The sequence below is a fragment of the Podarcis gaigeae genome (assembly GCF_964106915.1).
Source record: "Podarcis gaigeae genome assembly, chromosome: 6".
In the NCBI taxonomy this organism is placed as follows: Eukaryota; Metazoa; Chordata; class Lepidosauria; order Squamata; family Lacertidae; genus Podarcis; species Podarcis gaigeae.
In genome coordinates, this window is record NC_139682.1 from 50,564,886 (window position 1) to 50,585,442 (window position 20,557).

General features: G+C 42.9%; 1 protein-coding gene across 3 annotated transcripts in view; it reads left to right on the top strand.

Moving 5' to 3' along the window:
* Nucleotides 1-5,502: 5,502 nt before the first annotated feature.
* The window catches only part of DMAP1 (DNA methyltransferase 1 associated protein 1), a 34,965-nt gene continuing 19,910 nt past the window's right edge, over nucleotides 5,503-20,557 (top strand). Inside the window, exons 1-8 of one of the 3 annotated variants that reach the window (XR_014565206.1) lie at nucleotides 5,503-5,714; nucleotides 7,967-8,076; nucleotides 9,132-9,223; nucleotides 10,165-10,360; nucleotides 11,502-11,660; nucleotides 13,576-13,743; nucleotides 14,940-15,125; nucleotides 19,588-20,458. Coding sequence is in view for 2 of the 3 variants with exons in the window: in XM_083742479.1 (XP_083598605.1) it covers nucleotides 7,975-8,076; nucleotides 9,132-9,223; nucleotides 10,165-10,360; nucleotides 11,502-11,660; nucleotides 13,576-13,743; nucleotides 14,940-15,125; nucleotides 19,588-19,659 (975 nt within the window). In the remaining variant the exon portion in view is untranslated. The remainder of the gene's footprint in view (nucleotides 5,715-7,966; nucleotides 8,077-9,131; nucleotides 9,224-10,164; nucleotides 10,361-11,501; nucleotides 11,661-13,575; nucleotides 13,744-14,939; nucleotides 15,126-19,587; nucleotides 20,459-20,557) is intronic. The other 2 variants (XM_083742479.1, XM_083742478.1) reach the window with 2 other exon arrangements.

The following is a 20,557-nucleotide window of genomic DNA, read 5'->3' on the forward strand; positions in this document are numbered from 1 at the left end:
CTGCCTAAATGGTGTTCCTGTTTGGCTGGTTTGCTTGAGCCATTTGAAGTACATACAGGCGAAGGATACCATTTCACTCATGGTGAGCCATTCCTAACTTATATTTGAGGTTGAAGAGGCTGGGTTTTGTTCATTCCAGCTGCAATGATTATATTATTCTTTGAGGTTGCATACCTATTCCACTTACCTGGGAGGAAGCCTCACTGAAATCAACGGGACATGATTCTGAGTAGGCATGTATAGGACGTTTTTTTTAAAAAAAACCCCAACCCCAACACATTCCCTTATTATTTTCCTCCTCAAGCATCATGCGTCCTTTTACCTTTTGCCATACATCACCCAGTCTGTGTGTCTTGCTGTCTTCTGAATTGTCTTCAGTTAGTATGTCTTCTTTTTAAAAGCAGCAGTAAAGGTCAAATTTATACACCACATCCTCACCTCTCCCAGTGCATATATTGCCCTATCCCAGCTGAGCTGGCCTTAAGCCTTTCTATTTATGCTTGCTGAGAAAAAGCCCTGTTGGCAACAATTAAACTGGAATACGTTACACCAGTGTAAAGGACAAAAAAAAACAAAACCCAGGGAATGTTATGGGCAGAGAATTGGCATGTTGGGGCTGGAATGGATAGTGGGGCAAGGAAGTGAATAGATAGAAGGTCCCCCCCCCCCCCCGAGAAGTTTCCCCCATCCCAAACACACACACTGAGGACACCTAGCCCAAGAGACCCCCAGAACTTGGAGCCAGCACTACATTAATTTGAAACAAGCTGTTGAACTAGAATTTTATTCAGCAAGTCTGCGCTTGGGCTTTTATGATTGAGATGCAGCAGTAAGTCCCTGTTTGTCAGCGTTGCACTACTGATTCATATTCAGAGTATAATTAGCCGCTCTGTCATACACACTCCTACACACATATCGTGTCTGGGACAGTTTTTGGCAAATGGACTCTGTTTTCCCTTCAAGGTCTGGCAAGTTCCCATTTAAAGAAGGAATGCAGAGTTCCTTTTCCCTCTGATATTTAAGCAGGAATTAATGCTGAGAGAAGAGGCGGACCTGGAAAGGGTGATATTGTAGAGCAAATAGCTAGAATCAACATTTTGGCCCAATAAACAATAAGTCTAAGGCTGTGAACACACTATACCTCTAAAATACATTTGAAGCACATTTATGCCTTCAATGAATTCTGGGCACTGTAGTTTATCAAGGGTGCTGGGAAACTGTAACTCTGTGAGTGGTAGACTACAGGGCCCATAATTATTTTGAAGAAAATAATGTGCTTTAAAGGCAGTGCTCTCCCCTCCCCCCTAAAATAATGTTTAGGGGTACTCTCATTTTCCTACTCATATTGAAATACTGCCCCTCAATGAAGCCAAACTTAGATTCACAAAATGTTGGGGGGTATGCGTACCGCTGCGTACCCCCAGAAAAAGCACTGTTTAAAGGTATAATGTGAATACAACCTAAAGCACATTGAGAAGGTTTAGATGCTGAACTGGTATATGGATCCCACGGGAGAAATAATCCTGGGTGACTTGAGGAAAGGGGCTAATCAAGAGGGGATAGCTGCCAACCTGTACTTCTACAGTACAGCTCAAAGTCACAGCCTCTCTGGAGGTCTATCTTAGGTGTAGGGGTTGTTTGTAACATATCATTTTTATTGACCTAGGTAAAGGCAGTTCTGTTTCAAGAAGCAGGCAAGTGCACAGAGTGGACTTCAGCAGGAAGCTTCTAACTGTCTTTGTTTATTGATGCACAGAGTGTATTTATACTATAGACAGAGCCTGGGTTACTCCCAAATTGGAGAAGCTGTGTACAGGAGATGTGAGGGGTGGGGGCTTTCCAAAGTGTATTGTGGAGGACAGAGAAAGGAGTTAAGGGTTGAAAACTAACAAAAACCACTGTGCAAAGGCAAAAAGGCTCCTGCATACACAGAAGTGACCCAGCTGGAGAGAGTGTCCCCTGGGAGCTTGCACTGAATTTGGATTGAAGATAAAAAGAGGCTTTCAAATAATCCAAAGTGTGACATTCTAAAATAGCTTCCCTAGCAAAGTTGTGAGAACAAAGGATCTAATTCATTTGAAAACTCAGCAGGGTGTATTTGAAAAATATTCCATGTGAGGTCTATCTGATGCTTCCACATTTTTTCCTGGTGCTTTCTTATTTACTCCCTGAAGTTTTAAAATATACACCTCTGCCATACATGTCTGCGAATTGTAGAACTCACCACCAGCATAGCTGAAGCACCCAGCTTATGAACACTCAGCTTTTGGATGTGGTTTGACAGATTGCAGGATTTCTCCAAGTGATGTCTAAAAATAAAAACCTGCAGGAGTAAAATGGACTAATTTGGACTATTATTAACATTATTATAGTTATTACGGTAATTTCATTTAAGAATTGCTTCCTATGAGGCATTCTGAATCAATATAAAATAGAATAGCAGCCATATATAAAAAAATTGTATATATAAAAATCATTTAAATAAAACAATTGTATATATACAAAACCAGTTTAAAACAACAAGAGAACATACATAAAATCAATTCAAATCCAAGACAGATACCCAGAGCTTTTTTTTCTGGGGGTACGCAGGGGTACGCATACCCCTAAACATTTTGTGAATCTTCATACTTTTGTCCATTTACTGTACTGTATTTATTTTTCCCGATTTGAACTATAATGGTGATTTTCTTGAGTCAAAATGAGAGTACCCCTAAACATTTTTGTAGAAAAAAAGCACTTCAGATATCAATGGGGATGAATATTTTAGAAGGCTTGTTGAAGGAGGAATTTGAAGCTACAAGTCACAGAAGCGCATCTCTCTCTGTTAAAAATAAGAGCACACATAAGGACACTTCTCCCACCCCCTTCCCCACAGAGAGGGTAGCGCCAATGTATTTTGTGGGGGTGGGTGTTGGCTGGATTACACCAAGCATTAGTAAAACATGGATAGCAGGTGGGGGACCTCAGGCTTGGGGCTGAATGTAGGATTCTCCTCAAGCCAAAGCTCCTCCTCAGCCACACCCCCATTCTCCAGGCCACACCCCTCATTGGTGCTGCTTTGCAATCTCTTTGAGGGTTTGCCTGGCTGGAATGTGCGTTCGAAGTCTCTTCATGCCTCTTACTTGTCTGGATGGAGACTAGCGAGGGGTGTGTGTGTGTATAACAAGAAGCCCAACATACAAAGCTAAAAATTACATTAATTGCCCCACCCACTTTTGCCTCTGTCACCACATGGTCCCTGGAAGGTTGCCCAGAAGGGAATGAGGCCCTCAGGTGAACATGGTTTGCCACCCTGACTTAACACTAAGTATGCACTTTAAATTTGTTTTAATATATACAGTATACAGTTATGCTCCTTGGTTTAGGAGAACACCAGAAACTTATTAGCATGGCCGGAAAAGAAATGAAAGCATTGAGGCAGTAGTGGGTGTGGAAAGGAGAAGAGCAGAAATTGATGGTTGATCCTCCCACCCCAAAACACCAAAGCAAATTTTTTGTGACCCCCAAGTGGAGTAATTTGGAGCCCAATTTCCTCAACTTTTTGGATTATCTCCATATTGGACAAAGTCAAATTTACAGGGGAAAGCATAGATTTTTGTATTATTTGACTGCACAAATTAAGCAACCACACAATAAATTCTGTGTGGACAAGCCCTTAGTCTCTCTGTGGAACACAATACTTACACATGCTACTGAGAGAGAAAGACAGGACAAATACATCCACTCTCCACCCCAGCAATGAGATGTGATTGCATATGTGAATACGTTTTGGCAAAAGTTACGTCTGCTCAGCAAAGGATGCATCCCACAGCTCAGCATGTGAGAGTCTGGTGTTCTGGCAGAGGGAATGTGATCGCCAGCAATGGTTCTTTCTTGTGGTGACTGCTGCTCTCTTCTGGTGAGGGTGCATACATGCACTGTCTGTCTCTATTTGCATAAAATTGTCCAGGAACTTATTGTGATTTTTCTATCTCTGCAGTTTATTTCTCCAGGCAGGAAGGAAAAGATTCTGCTGAAAGCTTACTGAGCATGTAACCTGACACAGAATGTTCCCTGGATAGTGTGGTACCTGCAGTGAGCATGTGGGTCTGTCTGTCTGTCTGTCTGTCTGTCTGTCTGTCTGTCTATCCATCATTGGTACAGTGAAAAAGTATGAACAAAGGGAAATAATTATTGTGCATCAGATTGTTTTTACTCATATGTACAACCAAATACCATTTGTGGTAAGCAAATGCTACTTTCAGTATTGATATCAACATATGGAACCCACATTGATAGGGTAGCCATCATAGGAGCCAACTCCTAGGGGCTGAGGTCTCTTCGCGCCCCCCTAAAATATTTCAGGGGCTCCCTGCCAAGTTGATGGGCATTGCCATTCAAATGGTGTGTGTGTCTCATGTCTTGTGATTGATTATGTGGGGAGGGGCTTACCCGGACCGCCCTATTTTATTCAAGTTGGCACTCCTGGTGGCTATGTGTCCTACTTTACAGAGGATGCTCCTCTATTTCCCACTCTGCACTTTTAATTACACCTGGAAAAGAACTTGCAGTCAGTAAAGTTGGAATAAAATCAGAGTGACATGATACGCCATAAAACTGACTCTCATAAAAAGCCTCATAACTTCACTTTGAACCAGCTGCATTTTTGGGATGCTTTTTGAAAGGAGCCCTATATAGAACACATTGACATCTCAGTGTAACTAAGGGATTTGTTACCCTGACTAGTTTTGCTTTTTCCAGAAATCAGTGCAACTGGCATGATAACAGGTCGGCAAAAGTAGTCCTGGCCACAACAGCCATTCAGTAACCTAAAGCACTGGATCCAGGAGTACCCAATTGCAGAAGTCGGCTGCAAATTACTGCATAGACTCTGTGAGGAGTTTGCCCTCCTCCCCTCTCGCAGTTAACCACCGTCTCTTCAAATTATTGCATAGATTCTCCAGGGGGTCTGTCCTCCTCCCTTGGATTTTTCTCTTCCTTTGATGGACTACAGCTCTCATCACATCCTTTGCCTTTAACACAGATACTGGGGAATAAATTGTTTTGTCTGTCTAAATCAGACTGGATGTGTTTGATTTGTAGCTATTCTGTGGAAATACCACGAAGATCACTTGTGGGAATAAATATTGTACTAAAATTCCTAACTTTTTTTAAAAAAGGAAAACCGTTATGGCGATCACCCAGTTTAAGAATTTATGCAGCGTGCGTTAAGGGGAGGACGGAAAACATGCTGTAAGATGTTACAGGCGCAGTAGCATTCCCTGCTTTTAGCTATACTGTAAAATGTAGCTTCAACATACAGGCAGCCTTACTTTTTAGTAGCGATGCTCTGACATCGACTGAGGGGCGTTGCCTTTGTTTGCCATGCCCCTTGTATAGTGAAAATCGCATCAGAATTTGACGCAAACGAAGCAATCGCCATCCGCATTCTACTTTAGTGATATTAGTTTTACGGCTACTCTCCACCCTGTACTTTATCGTCAAAATTTTAGAAAGTTTTTTCCACTTCAAGCGGGGAAACGGAACCAGCAACTTCGAAATCTTGACGCTAGCCGAGCCACAATTGGTGTTGCACGTTCGGACCCAAGTGGGAAACGTTTCTCGGATAAACGGGGACCGGAAGTAGTATTGGGATTCCCGTATCGGCGCTGCACAACCGGTGTCCGCTGCTGCTGGTTTAGGGTTGGTAGCGCGTGAAAGGAAAGTGTGAGGTACGGGGAAAGGGAAATGGGAATGTGCGTGGGGGATACGCTGGGAGTTGGGACTGAGTAAGAAACCGTGAAGAGCGGGAAACTTGAAGCGTTCGGAGTTGATAACATGGTTTGGGGAGCCTGGGGCCATTTGAGCGGGCTGCAGCGTATGTGGAGGAGAGCTGGGGGTGTATCTTTCATTAGTATCCCGTGTCTTTTCCCTTGGGGCTCCGGAACTCCAGAGCTACCATAGGAAAAAGTTCACGCCAAAACATCATGAAAAACATATATTTGTCGAAATGTAACGCTATCTCAATACTATTACAGAAATATTGTTCCATTCCTAATGCAACAATTCAGTCCGAAGATTGAACTCCCGAATTCCAACTAAGGCGTCCTAGCCCCACATGCTTGGGAGTAAGCTCCATTGAGTTTAGGAGGACTTCCGTCCGAGTAGAGATAGAGTGGTACCTCGGGTTACATACACTTCAGGTTACAGACTCCGCTAACCCAGAAATATTACCTCAGGTTAAGAACTTTGCTTCAGGATGAGAACAGAAATCGTGCAGAGGCGGCAGTGGGAGGCCCCATTAGCCAAAGTGGTGCTTCAAGTTAAGAACAGTTTTAGGTTAAGAACGGACCTCCGGAACAAATTAAGTACTTAACCTGAGGTACCACTGTAGTCAGGATTGCACTTGACATTCTTATCAGGGAGCAGCGGGGCGATCTAAACTGCAGCCAGGCAGTAGTGGGAGAGGGCAGATGGGCAGAGACACTGCGTCCTCTGCAGCCCTGTTGTTAACAGTGGCTTGGGCAGAAGGCAAGAGGGCAGGCAGAAACCTGCTCTGGGAACTGCTATAGTTTTCAGGTCCGATGCCATCAAGTGACTGCAGGAGTGGACAAAGCAGCAAATAAAGTCTGTGTTACTGTGTGGGATATCTTTAGGCCCGTTTTTAATAACAGGGATTAAGGTTTGTGCACGTATATTTCAGTGGCCCCCTTTGCACATCTCATTATACCATAGTTTACAACAAGTAATGGTTTAATGTGAATGAGCGGCATCCTGGTGCAAATGGATCAAAAGTTCCCACAGCACTCCTACCCCATTCCTACCAGTGCTGTGCTGTGGATATAGCTCTAGACAAAGCATGAGTGTACCTAATATTTGTTGTGGTCACCCACTCATGTTTCGTTTGGAGAGGAACAAGCCACAAGCCCAGGTTTGGATACATAACTAGCCAGACCCTGACTTGTTTTGTTTGCAGTGCAGCAGGAACAGAGTAGGAATGCTGTGAGAATGTTTGAGCACTTGTCATGGATGTAGCCAGGATTTTTGTGGTGGGGGCAGGCCTCAGCTATGTATTTTTATTGATTTAGAGGGGGCAGCTGCCCCCTTTGGTTACGCCCATGGCACTTGTTCACTTTAAACTATAGTTTGTTTTAAACTATGGTTTAATGTGACATGCAAACCAGGCCAGTATCCCCTTCCTAATGCTTGTCTACTTCCATATTTTAGAATAGTTGTTTATATAAACAGAACTTTTTTGTTATGATTTCTTAGTCAACTTCTTTTTCTATTTTATGTCGTGTCTGGGCCTGGATACCATTATATATTGGACAGTGGATGCAAAGGAGTGCTTTTATTTAACTCTTGCTAATCAAGTTTGACACCAGGCATGTGTGTAGTCTACTAAAATTTCTAAATTTTGGTTTGGTAGATTACATAGATGTGACTATGTTTATTTTTTTTCCTGCTTCAGAGATTCAGGTTTTCAAATAATTTGTCTGCTTCTTTTGACATAGACTGTTGGGAGGGAATGGCAAGAAGATTGATTTGTAGATAGACTTGTAGTGATAGAGATAGCGAGGAGCAACCATAGTAGACACAGACACATAGCTGACACGAAACGTCCATCCCCTAGGGGAAGTCTAGAAACCATGTTCTATCAGACGCTGCCTGTGCTTTTCACATAATGCCAAATATCAGGTTCTGCAGTTTGGTGGAAAACACATGGGTGCATGGAATAAACAAAGCTCTGGTCATTAGTCCCATGGGTATAGAAGTTTCAGGTGCTTGTATTTTCTGTAAGTTAACTGTATGGAGAAGAGAAAATTAATTCCTAATAAGTAAATGAGTGAGTGAGTAAGTAAGTAACAAGCAGTCTGTTATATGTAGAGGGAGTCAACAAATTTTGCAGCTAATTTTGAGAAGGCTAGTCTGTATCCTTTTGGCTTTTACTTAATTTTTAATTATGCCTTGCTTTTTATTTCAGGTGACAAAATGACTACAGGAGCTGATGTCCGGGATATATTGGAACTGGGGGGCACAGAATCTGAGAACATAGGAACTATTAATAAAAAAGATATCATCAATTCTGATAAGGTACAAAAGGAGTGAGGAAAGGGGATAGGAGGAGGAGAAGCTTTGCGCTTGTAATTCTAAGCTATATGCATGCAACACGATCTTCTTTTTTTGGATCTTGCCAGCATGATTGCTGCATACAGCAATATTGTTTACCCTATTCTTGAACAAGTTGTAAGACTACTTGTCTTGAACAAGTTGTGAGACTACTCCTCTTAAAAAATAGAAATAAAAGATCAGATTCTTTTTCTTTTTTGACATATAACACATTTTTCAGCATCCTCATTCTGTGCTGTCCCTATAGTTCTGCATTTGAGTGTCTAAAAAATTAATATCTCTGTACCTGCTGGTGAAAGCAATGTGGTATCACTTATTTCAATTTTGTTTAATCTGTATACAGCATAAAGCTGGAGTGCATAATTTGAATGTCCTTTTTGGGCATAAGGAAAATAGCAATCCATTCTACTTTTGGTAATGATATTTACATTTTGAATAATATTCTTTACACTAGGATTTGCAGGGTCTCAGGATACCTCTCAGGTTATATTCACTGAAGGGCTCCTCGCTCTTGCTTTTTGCTGCTTCCTGTTTATATTTGTAGCATTGTTTACATTGTTGAGTATAAAAGAGAATCACACCTGCAGCAGAATGACAGAAATGTGGAGGGATGGGAGAATTAGGGAAAGTTGGTTTGTCTGCGGAACTTTGGGAAGTCTGGTTGACACTGCAGGTATTTTCTGTCATCAAATAGAAATTGTGCTATCCTCTTAATCTTCACCTCCAGAATGTTCCTGCATTTTGAGAACTATGAGTAAAGTAGGAAGTGAAGACTTTGCAGGGAAGCAAAATACAAACAACATCCTCTTGCTTCTCATATGTTTTTGTACCAAGAGTTTAAGCTTGACTAAAGTTAGATCAGTAAAGCTGGATTGTGATGTTTTGAGGCATTGCATAGGAGAGAACAGATGCAATCTGTCAGAAGTAAAAATCAGAATAAACAAGAGACTGATGCTTATACTCCCACATAATTTTGGTGTTAAGGTTGCACAGCCTTTGATAAAAACCTTACTTTTCAGAAAAAATCCAAGAAGTCATCGGAGACCCTCACATTTAAGAGACCAGAAGGAATGCACCGGGAGGTCTATGCTCTGCTGTACTCTGATAAAAAGTAAGTTTTGTTACCTGGAAAGTTGGTGTTTTCCTTAAACCAGCCTCTCATCTCCTAGGTATTTGGCAGGTGAAAGCCTTGACAAGACTGTTCTTGAAAATTTACTTTCTCCAGCTTTCGATAGTGTTTTTACCTTTAGCCCTTTCCTAGTATCTATGACTTGCTCTACTGGAAGTGCTGTTTCAGCATTTTTGATCTCCATGATCTAAATGTGTGAAGCCCTTTTGATATGTAAAAATTTCAGATGTTGAGGGCATGGAACTCTCCTTTTAAAAAGAATGTTGGGAAATACTGAATTGATTATAAGAGGTGATTATAAGACCAACTTTTTGGTTTTTTTGGTTGGCTTTCTCATCTTTTGTAGAGGAATTGAACAGATGGGAAAAAATGATCACTAGAGCTAACCTTGCTGCCCAGTGAGCCTTTAATAATACCACCAGCTCCATCTTTTATAGCTTCAAGCAAAGAGGCATCCTATTCCTGAAACATACTTGTTCTTGGGATCTGTCCTAGGAGATCTTTGGACATGCTCTTTTTTTAAGGTCTAACAGTTCCATTTGCCCTTTTTTTACACTTCATGCCAGTGAACATGAGCAGCAACTTGAAGAAGTGGAAAACCAGGCTCCGTGTCAAGAGCAGCTGCAATCAGAGCTGCTACTAGCCAATGCACATCCAGGCTAAATAACGGGGTGGGGGGTGGGACTGATTGCAGACTCTGTACCTCACTGGCCTATGTTCACGTAAGAGACTAATAAATTGTGACCCTCTTTGGTCTGTGGAGCTTTGGGTTGTGAGCTGAGTGTGTAAGATCAATCTACAGTGTCCTAGCTTTACACTGATCTTTAAGCATTCCTCAGAGATCATAGAAGGGGATTAAATATGCAAAATGAGCCTCATGCAGACAGTAGGTTCCATTAATTTGTACCTTGTCTTTGTTTCAGGGATGCACCTCCCCTTCTCCCAAGTGACACAACGCAGGGCTACCGCACAGTTAAGGCAAAGCTGGGATCTAAGAAAGTGCGGCCTTGGAAGTGGATGCCTTTCACCAACCCTGCTAGGAAGGATGGGGCTATGTTTTACCACTGGAGGAGGGCAGCAGAAGAGGGCAAGGATTACCCTTTCGCCAGATTCAACAAAGTATGGAAGCTTGATCAGAGCTTGTATTAAGTATGAAGGCTTGAACAGAGCTTGTGAAATGGGAGTGAGTGGATAAATTTGTGCCAAAGTATCTCAAAGGACATCTCTAAATACCCTCTTTCTTTCACTTGCTATCTCTAGGGTTAATTCTCATACCAACTTCAAAAGTGTAAGACTGATTCTGGTATCACAGGACATTAAACTCTGCAGTATTCTTTAAATTTTTTAAATACTTGAGTACTGTGGGGCGTGTGCACTGTTGCTACTTAGTGTTCACACTGAACGTGCTGATTTGGAAGGCATCTAAGTAACATTGGATAGTGCCTCAAAGCCACAAGTTAGCATGAAAAAGTCACAAAAAATTAGCAACACCCCCACAAACACACAAAATTATGTGAGGTCAGATTGGACCAGGAGCATTGCAAACTTTATTATACTGTGACATATGAAACTGAAATTCTTTCCAGTAGAGTTGGCGCCCCCAGGGTAGAGTTGAACATTTGTTAGATGCCCAAACAAGCTTTGCATTTCTGCTTTTTATACTTCTGATGTAGTGTCCCGAGTGGAGGTTGTGTTAGGAGAGAGGCACATTCCTCAGATGCGATTATCACGTGTACATCTTCCCCCTGTGTTATGTTGAAAGCAGAAAAAGTAGATTATCAACTGGGAACACATTTGTGGCTGTTCATATAAGGAGATAGCATTGAGTAAAGGTGCAGTTGCCCCCAAGATTGAGGGGGCCCGCCATGTGTGACATCACATGCAATGGTGCATCGTCAGGAGGAGGCCGAGTGCTCTGAAGGAACCGGCCACTAAAGCTGCGCCACATTCGGCTGTGTGCTTAGCCTCCTCTGCTCCTTAAACATTGGGGGCCCAGGATTGAGTAACAGATAAAACTAATGGATGGAACTAGCGGCCCCCACTGTATCATTTGGGTGGCAGCAAAGATGGGACGCGGGAAATAAAGCTTACATTTTGAAGATACTTGTGATTGGGGCATAGAAGAGGGCAACTGGATTTCTTTCCTGTGAAATCGTGGGTTTGTTTTACCTCAAAGTAATCCTGCTAGATGAAACAATCCTGCATGAGGGGGAGCATGTTGTGCAAGCCGTCTCATTCAGTCTGTTCTTTCCTTCTGCAGACAGTGCAAATTCCAATTTACTCAGAACAGGAGTATCAGATGTACCTTCATGATGATGCTTGGACCAAAGCTGAAACAGACCACCTCTTTGACTTATCCAGACGGTTTGATCTTCGCTTTGTGGTCATTCATGACCGTTATGACCACCAGCAGTTCAAAGTAAGTGCCTGTCAGCTAATACCGTCTACAGTGAAGTTGCCATGGTACAGTTTGTTGAATAAAAATTATTTCCAATTTAAGGATCTGCAGACATGGAGAATGCAGTGTGCTGGTTAAAATAATACATGCCTGTTAAGGGTTCCTGAATTCTCTTCCTCTCTCTTTCACACAAGTTTTGTGTGAAACATTATAAGGACCAGCTGCATTGGGTAAGAAACTTACAAAAGCAAGGGAAAGCTGGGTTGTTAAGCTCTGAGAGGCATCTCAACAGTGTGTATTTGAAGGTGGGATGGCTAGGACAGAGTAGGGATTCTGTTGGTGTACTACTCACCCTGTCACTCAACAGTCTCATTTCCTGAGCTAGCAGGGGTAGTCTTGGTGTTGGAGTCCTCTCAGCTTGTTGTGCTGGAGAACTTCAACATTTGTGCTGATGCCTTGTCAGAACTGGCTCAGGTTTTCATGGCTGCCATGACAACCATGAGACTGTCCTAAGTAATCTGGCCCTACCCATGCTGCAGGGCACATTCTGGACTTGGTTTTCTGTGCTGGATCGGATTATGGTGATCTTAGCGTGGAGGAACTTTCTGTTAGTTCCACTGCCATGGTCAGATCACTCCTTGGTGGGGTTTAGACTCGCTGCACCTCATAACCTTAGTGGGTGTGTGGGTGTGATTAAGATGGTCCACCCTAGGAGGCAAGGTATCTGGAGTGTGTGTTGGCATCGCAGATCATGGATGAAACAGATTATCTAGATCTATTTCAATCTGGTTTCAGGCCTGGTTATGGGAGAGAGATGGCTTTGGTTGCCTTGGTGACATGCCAGGAATTGGACAGAGGGAATGTGTCCCTTTTGGTGCTGCTGGACTTTTCAGCGGCTTTCAATACCAACCTGGGATGCCTTGTTGGAATGCAGCTTGGAGCCACTGTTTTACAATGGCTTTGTTTCTTCTTGGAGGGGTGAACCTAGAAGGTGGTCTGGAGGACCACATTGGCTGTTGACCTTTGGGGTCTCTCAAGGTTGTGTTCTGTCCACCATGCTCTTTAACATTTACATGAAACTGCTGGGAGAGGTCTGGAGTGTTGAAGTTCAGTGTCACCAGTATGCTGTTGACACCCTGCTCTATTTCTCCTTTCCACCTAAATTCAAGGCAGCTGTCTTGATTCTAAACCAGTGTCTGTCATCAGTGATGGACTGGATGAGGGTGAACAAATAGAAACTTAATCCACACAAAACAGAGGTGCTCCTGGTCAGTCAAAAGGCTGTGCTGGATGGAGTTGTACTCTCCCTGTAGACACGTTTGCAGTTTGGGTGTGCTCCTTTATTCAGCCCTGGGCCCTCTGGTTGGGAGCCTCCCTTACTCCAGCAAAGGAACAAACAGCAACCCACTTTAAGCTCCCAGTAGATCCTTTGAATCCCCACCCTTACTTGCCCTACACCTGACGTCATGTGCAAGGAGAAGAACTAAGTTGATTAAGCTAGAAAAATAATTTTAGGGTTTCTATTGCTGAGTAACTGATTAAGTGAGGTGAGATGGAGAGTGTTAGTGAAGATGTTGTCATGGAATCAGGGGACATGGAACAGAGGATTTTGGAGAATGGCTATATTTTTAATAAAATTGTATTGGTGAGGGAAGAATCCAGAATATGCAGTCCTGTCTTGATTTGTGATTATTGAATGAAGAGCAACAAAGCCTTGTATGTAGCATGGTAGTCTTGTGATACCTAGGCCTGGATACTACTGCCCAGAAAGCGATAAGTTATTGGATTCTTTGCAGATACTGGAAATAAATAAAACTATTTCCTGTGATAGAGTTCACTCATTGGCGCTGATTACAATCATGTTGCATAACTTTAATCTATTTTTTCATGGTGTTAGATTTCCTTAAGCTCAGTTGTATCCTTGTTCTCTCCTTAGAAGCGGTCGGTGGAAGATCTAAAGGAGCGCTACTATCACATCTGTGCCAAGTTGGCCAACATTCGTGCTACCCCAGGCACTGACTTGAAAATCCCTGTTTTTGATGCTGGCCATGAAAGGCGCCGGAAAGAACAGCTAGAGAGGCTATATAATCGGACCCCAGAGCAGGTAATGTCAGGAAATGTTGCAAGGCAGCCTGGCCTCACATGATCTTACACTGGATCTGTAGCAATAGCTCATCATTTTGGGTACTCCCCAATGCCCTTCAGGGCTGCTAATGTGACTCCTGTTGGAGGTAGTAGTAGGTGCACCTGCCATCCTTTAAGCGTCATTTATCAAGTAATGGGCATACACATATTAAGTGAGCAATGTGAATAATGGAATAACTACTAGAAAACAAAGTGTGTTAAAATACGTTTTATTTGAGTTTTGTCTGAGAAGGATAGAAGTGTAGTTCTGATTACGCTTGTCAAGTTCTATATCTGGATTTCAGACAATGCATTTAGCATATTTTTCTTTTCAGTAATGTAGTGGTGTCCACACTTTTTTCAAAGAGGGCCAGATTTGATGAAGTGAAGGGCTGTGAGGGACGACCAAAGGGCCAACCAAAGTTATTGACTCCTTTTTTTAGGATTGACGTTGTTGAGCTTTTGTAGGCGGGCCTGATTAGGTCCCCGAAATGGATTTTGAACTTATCTGCACTACTGCATGGAGAAAAACAGTTGCTTTCATGAAACACCCTGGACACGCCATCGTTTTGTAGCTTGTAGTTTGGTGGTGAAGGTGCTGGCAGCAACTGCCTGATCTGGTATTGGCTGAGAATGTTAATAAACATTCATATTTCTGAGGAAGTGAAACAAAGTGAAAAGTAGGTTTGACTGTGTTAAACACACTCAGAAAGCTCTGTGAGCAGGAGTATCTATGAGGGTATAGCTAGGGCAGCCTGTGTGCTGAAAATGGGGGAAGGGGTCAAGAAAGGAAAGGCAGGGACTTGTAAATTATGTGTGGTGGAAGAAAGTGAGACTGTGAAGAGCCCTTATATAGGCAGGAGATATGAAAAGAGAGACAATGAGATAGTGACATTAACAATGTAGAATCTATATACTACAGCCTGCTATATACATTGTGAGAGCTTTGGAATCTGATTGGCTGTGGAATCTAGTGTTTCAAGGCTTCACGAGCCTTTAAAAATTGCTTGGGCGAGAACATTGTACTATTTGTTGCTGCTTTTGTCTCTCTAGTAGTACATTACTTGGCTCCCAGAAGCCCACAGGGCAGGTGAAACCCAGGCCAGAAGCACATCTGTTGCCATTAAGTGGCCCCTTTGGATTGCTTTTCCAGTCATGTTTCCATTTCACCTGTAGGTGGCAGAGGAGGAATATCTAATCCAGGAGTTGCGGAAAATCGAAGCCAGGAAGAAAGAGAGGGAGAAGCGAACACAAGACTTGCAGAAACTCATCACCGCCGCTGACACCACCACTGAACAAAGACGTGCAGAGCGCAAGGCACCCAAGAAGAAGCTGCCACAGAAGAAAGAGACGGAGAAGCCTGTAAATATCTTGTGCCTGCCCTCTTTGTTAGGGCTCTACCTTTCCATTTGTCTGCCGCGGCCTGGGGCAGGGAGTGAGGGGTGGTTTGCCGGTCCTCACCATATAAGCATTGTTTCGTGTTTTTGTTTGTTTCTTTTTAGACCCTCATATTTCTTGGGGTGTGGAGAAAAGTTGGGTTTCAATCATAGCAAGCTGCAGAGGGATTTTGGTTAAGCTGGAAGGACTTGAAAGTGCTGCACTAGGAAGGAGAGAAACTGGACTCATGCAAAGCCCTCTCAGAGACCAAGCAGTTCAGTGGTTAGTGAATACACAGTAAGGAACTTGCTCTTCTTTGTGCTATGCAGCATAGCAACATGAGGGGAGTTTAGGGAAATTTGAAAGAAGCATATTTTTCAGCTGGTTTCTTCTAAAAAATTTCAATTACAGGATGAGGTAGTGGTCAGACTCCCTTCTCGGGTTTCCCAGAGCTTCTGGGTCTGGCATAATTGATAGGCTTGCAGAGGAATTGAAGCTCTTCCAATCTAGGGTTAAGCCAATATTTTTGAAATGCTAAAAGAGAATGATCTTTAGTTGATGTTCCTGCCCTCACCTAGAACAAGTGTTTTTATGCCTTCCTAAAACCTCAAGATGGTAGGTGTAAATAGATAACATAAGGAGCAGCATTGACATTCATTTATTTATAAAGAAAAAAATTATATACAATCACACACAGAACACCAAGGTGGTGTACAAAAAATACCAATGTAAATGCAATGCCTCTTTGCCTCTACCTTTCCTATGTTCAGTTGTGAACTTCTCACTCATTCTATGAAATATTAGACCACAATATGATTTACATGTTGTGAGTGGTGGAACAACGGAATATCTAAATAATATATGAAATGTCTAGCACTGTGTTTTATTTAGAATACACTGTGGAATTACCGCATTGACTCCATGCAGTTTCTGGGGAAAGGACTCTGCCTTTCAGATGGCTGTAAGGAGTGAGATGAGTAGGGAGAACCACTTTGCACCACTTTGTGTCACTACAGGCTTACTGCTTGTTAGGACTGCTCTGCTGACTTGGGTTGGGCTACCCTGAAGGTTTGTGGTTTCAGTTTCCCTTTGCCTCTTAGTCAGCCAGATTGTTCCATGCCATGCAGCATGTGGAATCAAATAGCCACTCAAAATGCTTGAGGCGTGTTTGGCTGTCTCCCCCAGTATTGCCTGGGGCCCTTGTGCCTGCCTATAGGTAAGCACCTCAGGGCTCCTGAAGGCAGCTTCTGTTGTTGCACTAGTGCTGTTTCAACCATGACAGAGTCCATTAGGAGTCAATTACCAACTGTAGCAGGGAAACGTGTGTGTGTGTTTTTTTTTAAAAAAAATGCATTTTAACTAAGAATTTGAATTGAGGGCTGTATCAGCATCATCTCAACAAAGGGAAGTCATTTACCAAAGAGTCAATTGAGGTTGAAGCATTTACAGCTCATGCTGGCGTGTGAGGGATAGCAACCTGTTTAATTGCTCTGATGTGAGGTGAAGACAGACTGTGCAGTGTGGGAGGGAGTTAGTGTGTCCCTCATTTTCATTAGGGATTAGGCGGATAATTGTCAAGGGGAGATGGCAGGGGCATGCCCAAAACTGCTCCAGGATTCTCTTGAACAGAATAACATGGAGAAGTTTGGTTGCATCAGTGCCTTTAGTGTGGAGCAGAGTCTGCAGGTCCCAGCATGCATTGCTGCTGATCCAGTCGGTGTAGAGTTTACCTGTACCCCCTCCTGCTGCCATCACGGTAGTCCATCTTTCTTGCTTTGGTTTCAGGTCACCCTAGGCACTAGGTTCAAATTATAAACTAGGGACTGCAATAAAGTGTTCTTTAATACTGTGTGTGTCAGGCTAAAGAGCCCCCACAACAGATTTTGACTCTTTGGTGAAGGGCCAAATGATAAAGGGAATTTGTCATATTATCTTCCCTCCGGTGTCCCGAAGGGATAGAATAACTAATTTGTTGTAATCAACACAGTTTCCTGGGCTGTGAATGGGGGCTTTCCTTTGTTTGCAACGTGGGAAATCAAATGGCATAGCTTCAACAGGTTAGGTCTTGGCCATACACAAGTAAGAAAGTTTGCTGCTAAATGACGGGAGATAATTCCCTGCTCAGCGAATTATCTCAGTGATTATTGTACTAGTCATCAGTATTTCCTTGGGTTCACAGAATATATCAGTTGTCTCATGGATGATCCATGGTATATCTCTTTACAATATTGAAATTTCTGGGTGGAAAGGCTTTTTTTAAACAAATTAATGTTCAATAGAATGATGTGTTGGACTGGTGACAATTTTTCTTTTGAGAAGCATATATGTATCCAAACATATATGTATCCAACTCAGCCCCTGTCTTCTGACTTCCAGTCAGCTTTAACAGCTTCCTAGGATTACTATAGCTCCCTTTTAATTAAGCAAGACCCATGTTATTTGGAGGCAAAGATAAAGGGATCTGCAATAGAGCTTATTATGTTGGGTTTCTTTCTTCCTCAGCTGAGGATATGCACACACGCTTTTAAAATTATAGCTTAATTGTCCAAGAATTTATTGTATTGAAGCATTTGTGAATCTGCAGTGTTTAAACAGCGGATAAATTACACGCTTAGCTTGTAATGGGAAAATATTTGGCTAGAAGAGAAAGACATTATTCCTGGTGAAAAATGCAAGGCACTATGAGATGGGTATATTTCCCCACAGCATGAAGTTCATGCAGGGAACAAATGGCTAGAACAAGAATAGTAAAGTTGTTTAGTACAAATGGTACAGAAGTTAAATAGTTAATGGAAAGTGATACTAATCCTGGTTTATTGGCCGTAAACATGGAACAGAAAACATGCAATGATCAGGTGGGGAAAGTTTAAAGATATTCTTAAACAAATCTTAGATTCTCAGGATTTTGAGAAGTCATAATTTTGCATTTCAGAGTTGCACTACAAAATATATCCACACTTGGGACCACACAGGGTTTTAAAACCTGCTTTATATCCAGGTTTGTAGTTATACTAGTGTTGTGTTGTGAGTTCTACAGGTCAAGACTATAAGGTTGCATTCAGTATAGTGTTAAGGTGAATGTTCTGTCAGTGCAAGGGTTTCCTTTGCTCAACTGAATGTTCTTTTCTCTCCTGGTGCACCCCCAAATCTGTTCTGGGGGTTCCCCCAACCCTCTGGATCAGATTTGGATCACAGGGAGGAGGAAGAGAGAAATCCCATTGTTCTGGAGCTAATCCTTGTGCTTCTGCAAGAATTTAATTGACTATTGCTATAATGCTTTAGGGACGCAGGTGGCGCTGTGGGTTAAAGCCTCAGCGCCTAGGACTTGCCGATCGAAAGGTCGGCGGTTCGAATCCCTACGGCGGGGTGCGCTCCCGCTGCTCGGTCCCAGCGCCTGCCAACCTAGCAGTTCGAAAGCACCTCCGGGTGCAAGTAGATAAATAGGAACCGCTTACCAGCGGGAAGGTAAACGGTGTTTCCGTGTGCGGCTCTGGCTCGCCAGAGCAGCGATGTCACGCTGGCCACTTGACCCGGAAATGTCTCCGGACAGCACTGGCCCCTGGCCTCTTAAGTGAGATGGGCGCACAACCCCAGAGTCTGTCAAGACTGGCCCGTACGGGCAGGGGTACCTTTACCTTTACCTGCTATAATGCTTTAGGGCTGGGGGCCAGAAGGCATACCCTCCAATATTCCTCATGAAAATAGGGACATTTATAAAGCATAGAATGTCCCTATCTTCAGACTGTTCAGGTAGCAATGGGCATTCTACTGAATGCAGCATAGTAAAAAGATTGAGGCTAAAAAAATGCAGAATGGATCAAAGCAAACAGATTTTAAACCAGTGAGCAAATCAGTGTGGTGGTTGACTAACTTTGTGTAGAATGATTCATAAAAGTAATTTTATCTATTGGAGTCTGTTTTTAGGAATTGGGCAAAGCAAAGATTAGAAGTTAAGTGAGGTTTTGGAGACCTGGGAGACCTGAATAGCATTCCTACAGTCCTAGCTAGTGTGAGGCCCTGAAGATTTTAGCCTAGTAGAATCTTTGTGGTTCATCCAGAAGAGACTGCTGTTAGGGTAGTGCTGCTTTTAAGGACAGTGTCACATGTTATGTCAGTATAGTTTGAGCTATTTTGTTTCACCTAGCGCTATGAAACCCACTGGTTGTTTTAGATGCAATTTTCCTCCATAATTTTTAGTACGTTCCTAGTACGGCTAGATTTGTACCAGCAGAAATTGTTGATATCTTAACATATCAAAGCCACCTTTGGCAATTTAAAAGGCATTAAAATTAATGGGTGCAGTTCTCAAAATCCATAGTTTCCCCAGTCTTGCTTAGCAGGGCCTTCTTAGTGCAGACATTGACAGCTGGCTTTCTGTCAGAGAATGGTCTTTGTACATCCTTTTGCATTTCCTTTTCTCAACATATGCTGTCTCTTTCTCTTTTAGGCTGTCCCAGAGACTGCTGGCATCAAGTTTCCGGACTTCAAGTCTGCAGGTGTCACACTGCGGAGTCAGAGGGTAGGCTACTATGTTGATCGTTGGAGCCCTGTGTTGATGCTTGATTGCTTTCATTTCCTATTTATTCTCCTTTTAAAGCTGTTAAAGGTCCATTGGAGTCTGGGCTGTAATATCAATGTGGGTTCTGGCTGGTCTCAGAAATAATAGCTGTGTGTTTGCACTAGAGGCCCACTAGAGGTGCCAGTTGTGCATGGCTGAACTTGTTTCTTTGCTCCTTAAGCCTCAACTGTTCTGACTCTGTCTCTGCACTCTTATGCTTCCATCTGAGGTCAGGTTATCATGCCTGATAATGGGACCCCAGCAGAATATATAGCCAGGAGAAGAGTCTTGGGAAAATCATTGGGAAATAGATCACAAGCTAGCTCTGTCTTCTGTAAACTGCACTGTTCCCACGAGTAGTTTTAAAATAAAAATTAGACATCTGGATTTTGCAGCATTCTTCATGAGAAGAAGCAGTTGGGACATGGAACTAACTTTCTGCCTCTTTTGAAGTTAAACAGAGGGCATTTTTAATATTACAATGTTAACTCGGCAAATAACTTTCTGTTTCCCCATTCTGTTTCATTCTCTCCCCCCCCCCATTTACATAATGGTTCTTTTTCATAAATGATAAACGAGGCAAAGGTGTTAGGTGCAGATTAGGCCCACTCACTGCCCATCAGTCTCCCTGCCTGAGCTGACAGAGCTGGTCTCAGAGCCTGTGTTGAGGACTCCCAGACTGCTGGTTCTGGGGGACTTCAACATCCATGCTGAAGTAACTGGCTCTGGGGTGGCTCAGGGCTTCATGGCCACCATGACAGCCCTGGGGCTGTCCCAACATGTCATTGGCCCAATGCATGGAACTGGGGGATATTGACACAAGTCCCTTGTCGTGGTCAGAGCCCTGTTAGACTTTCAG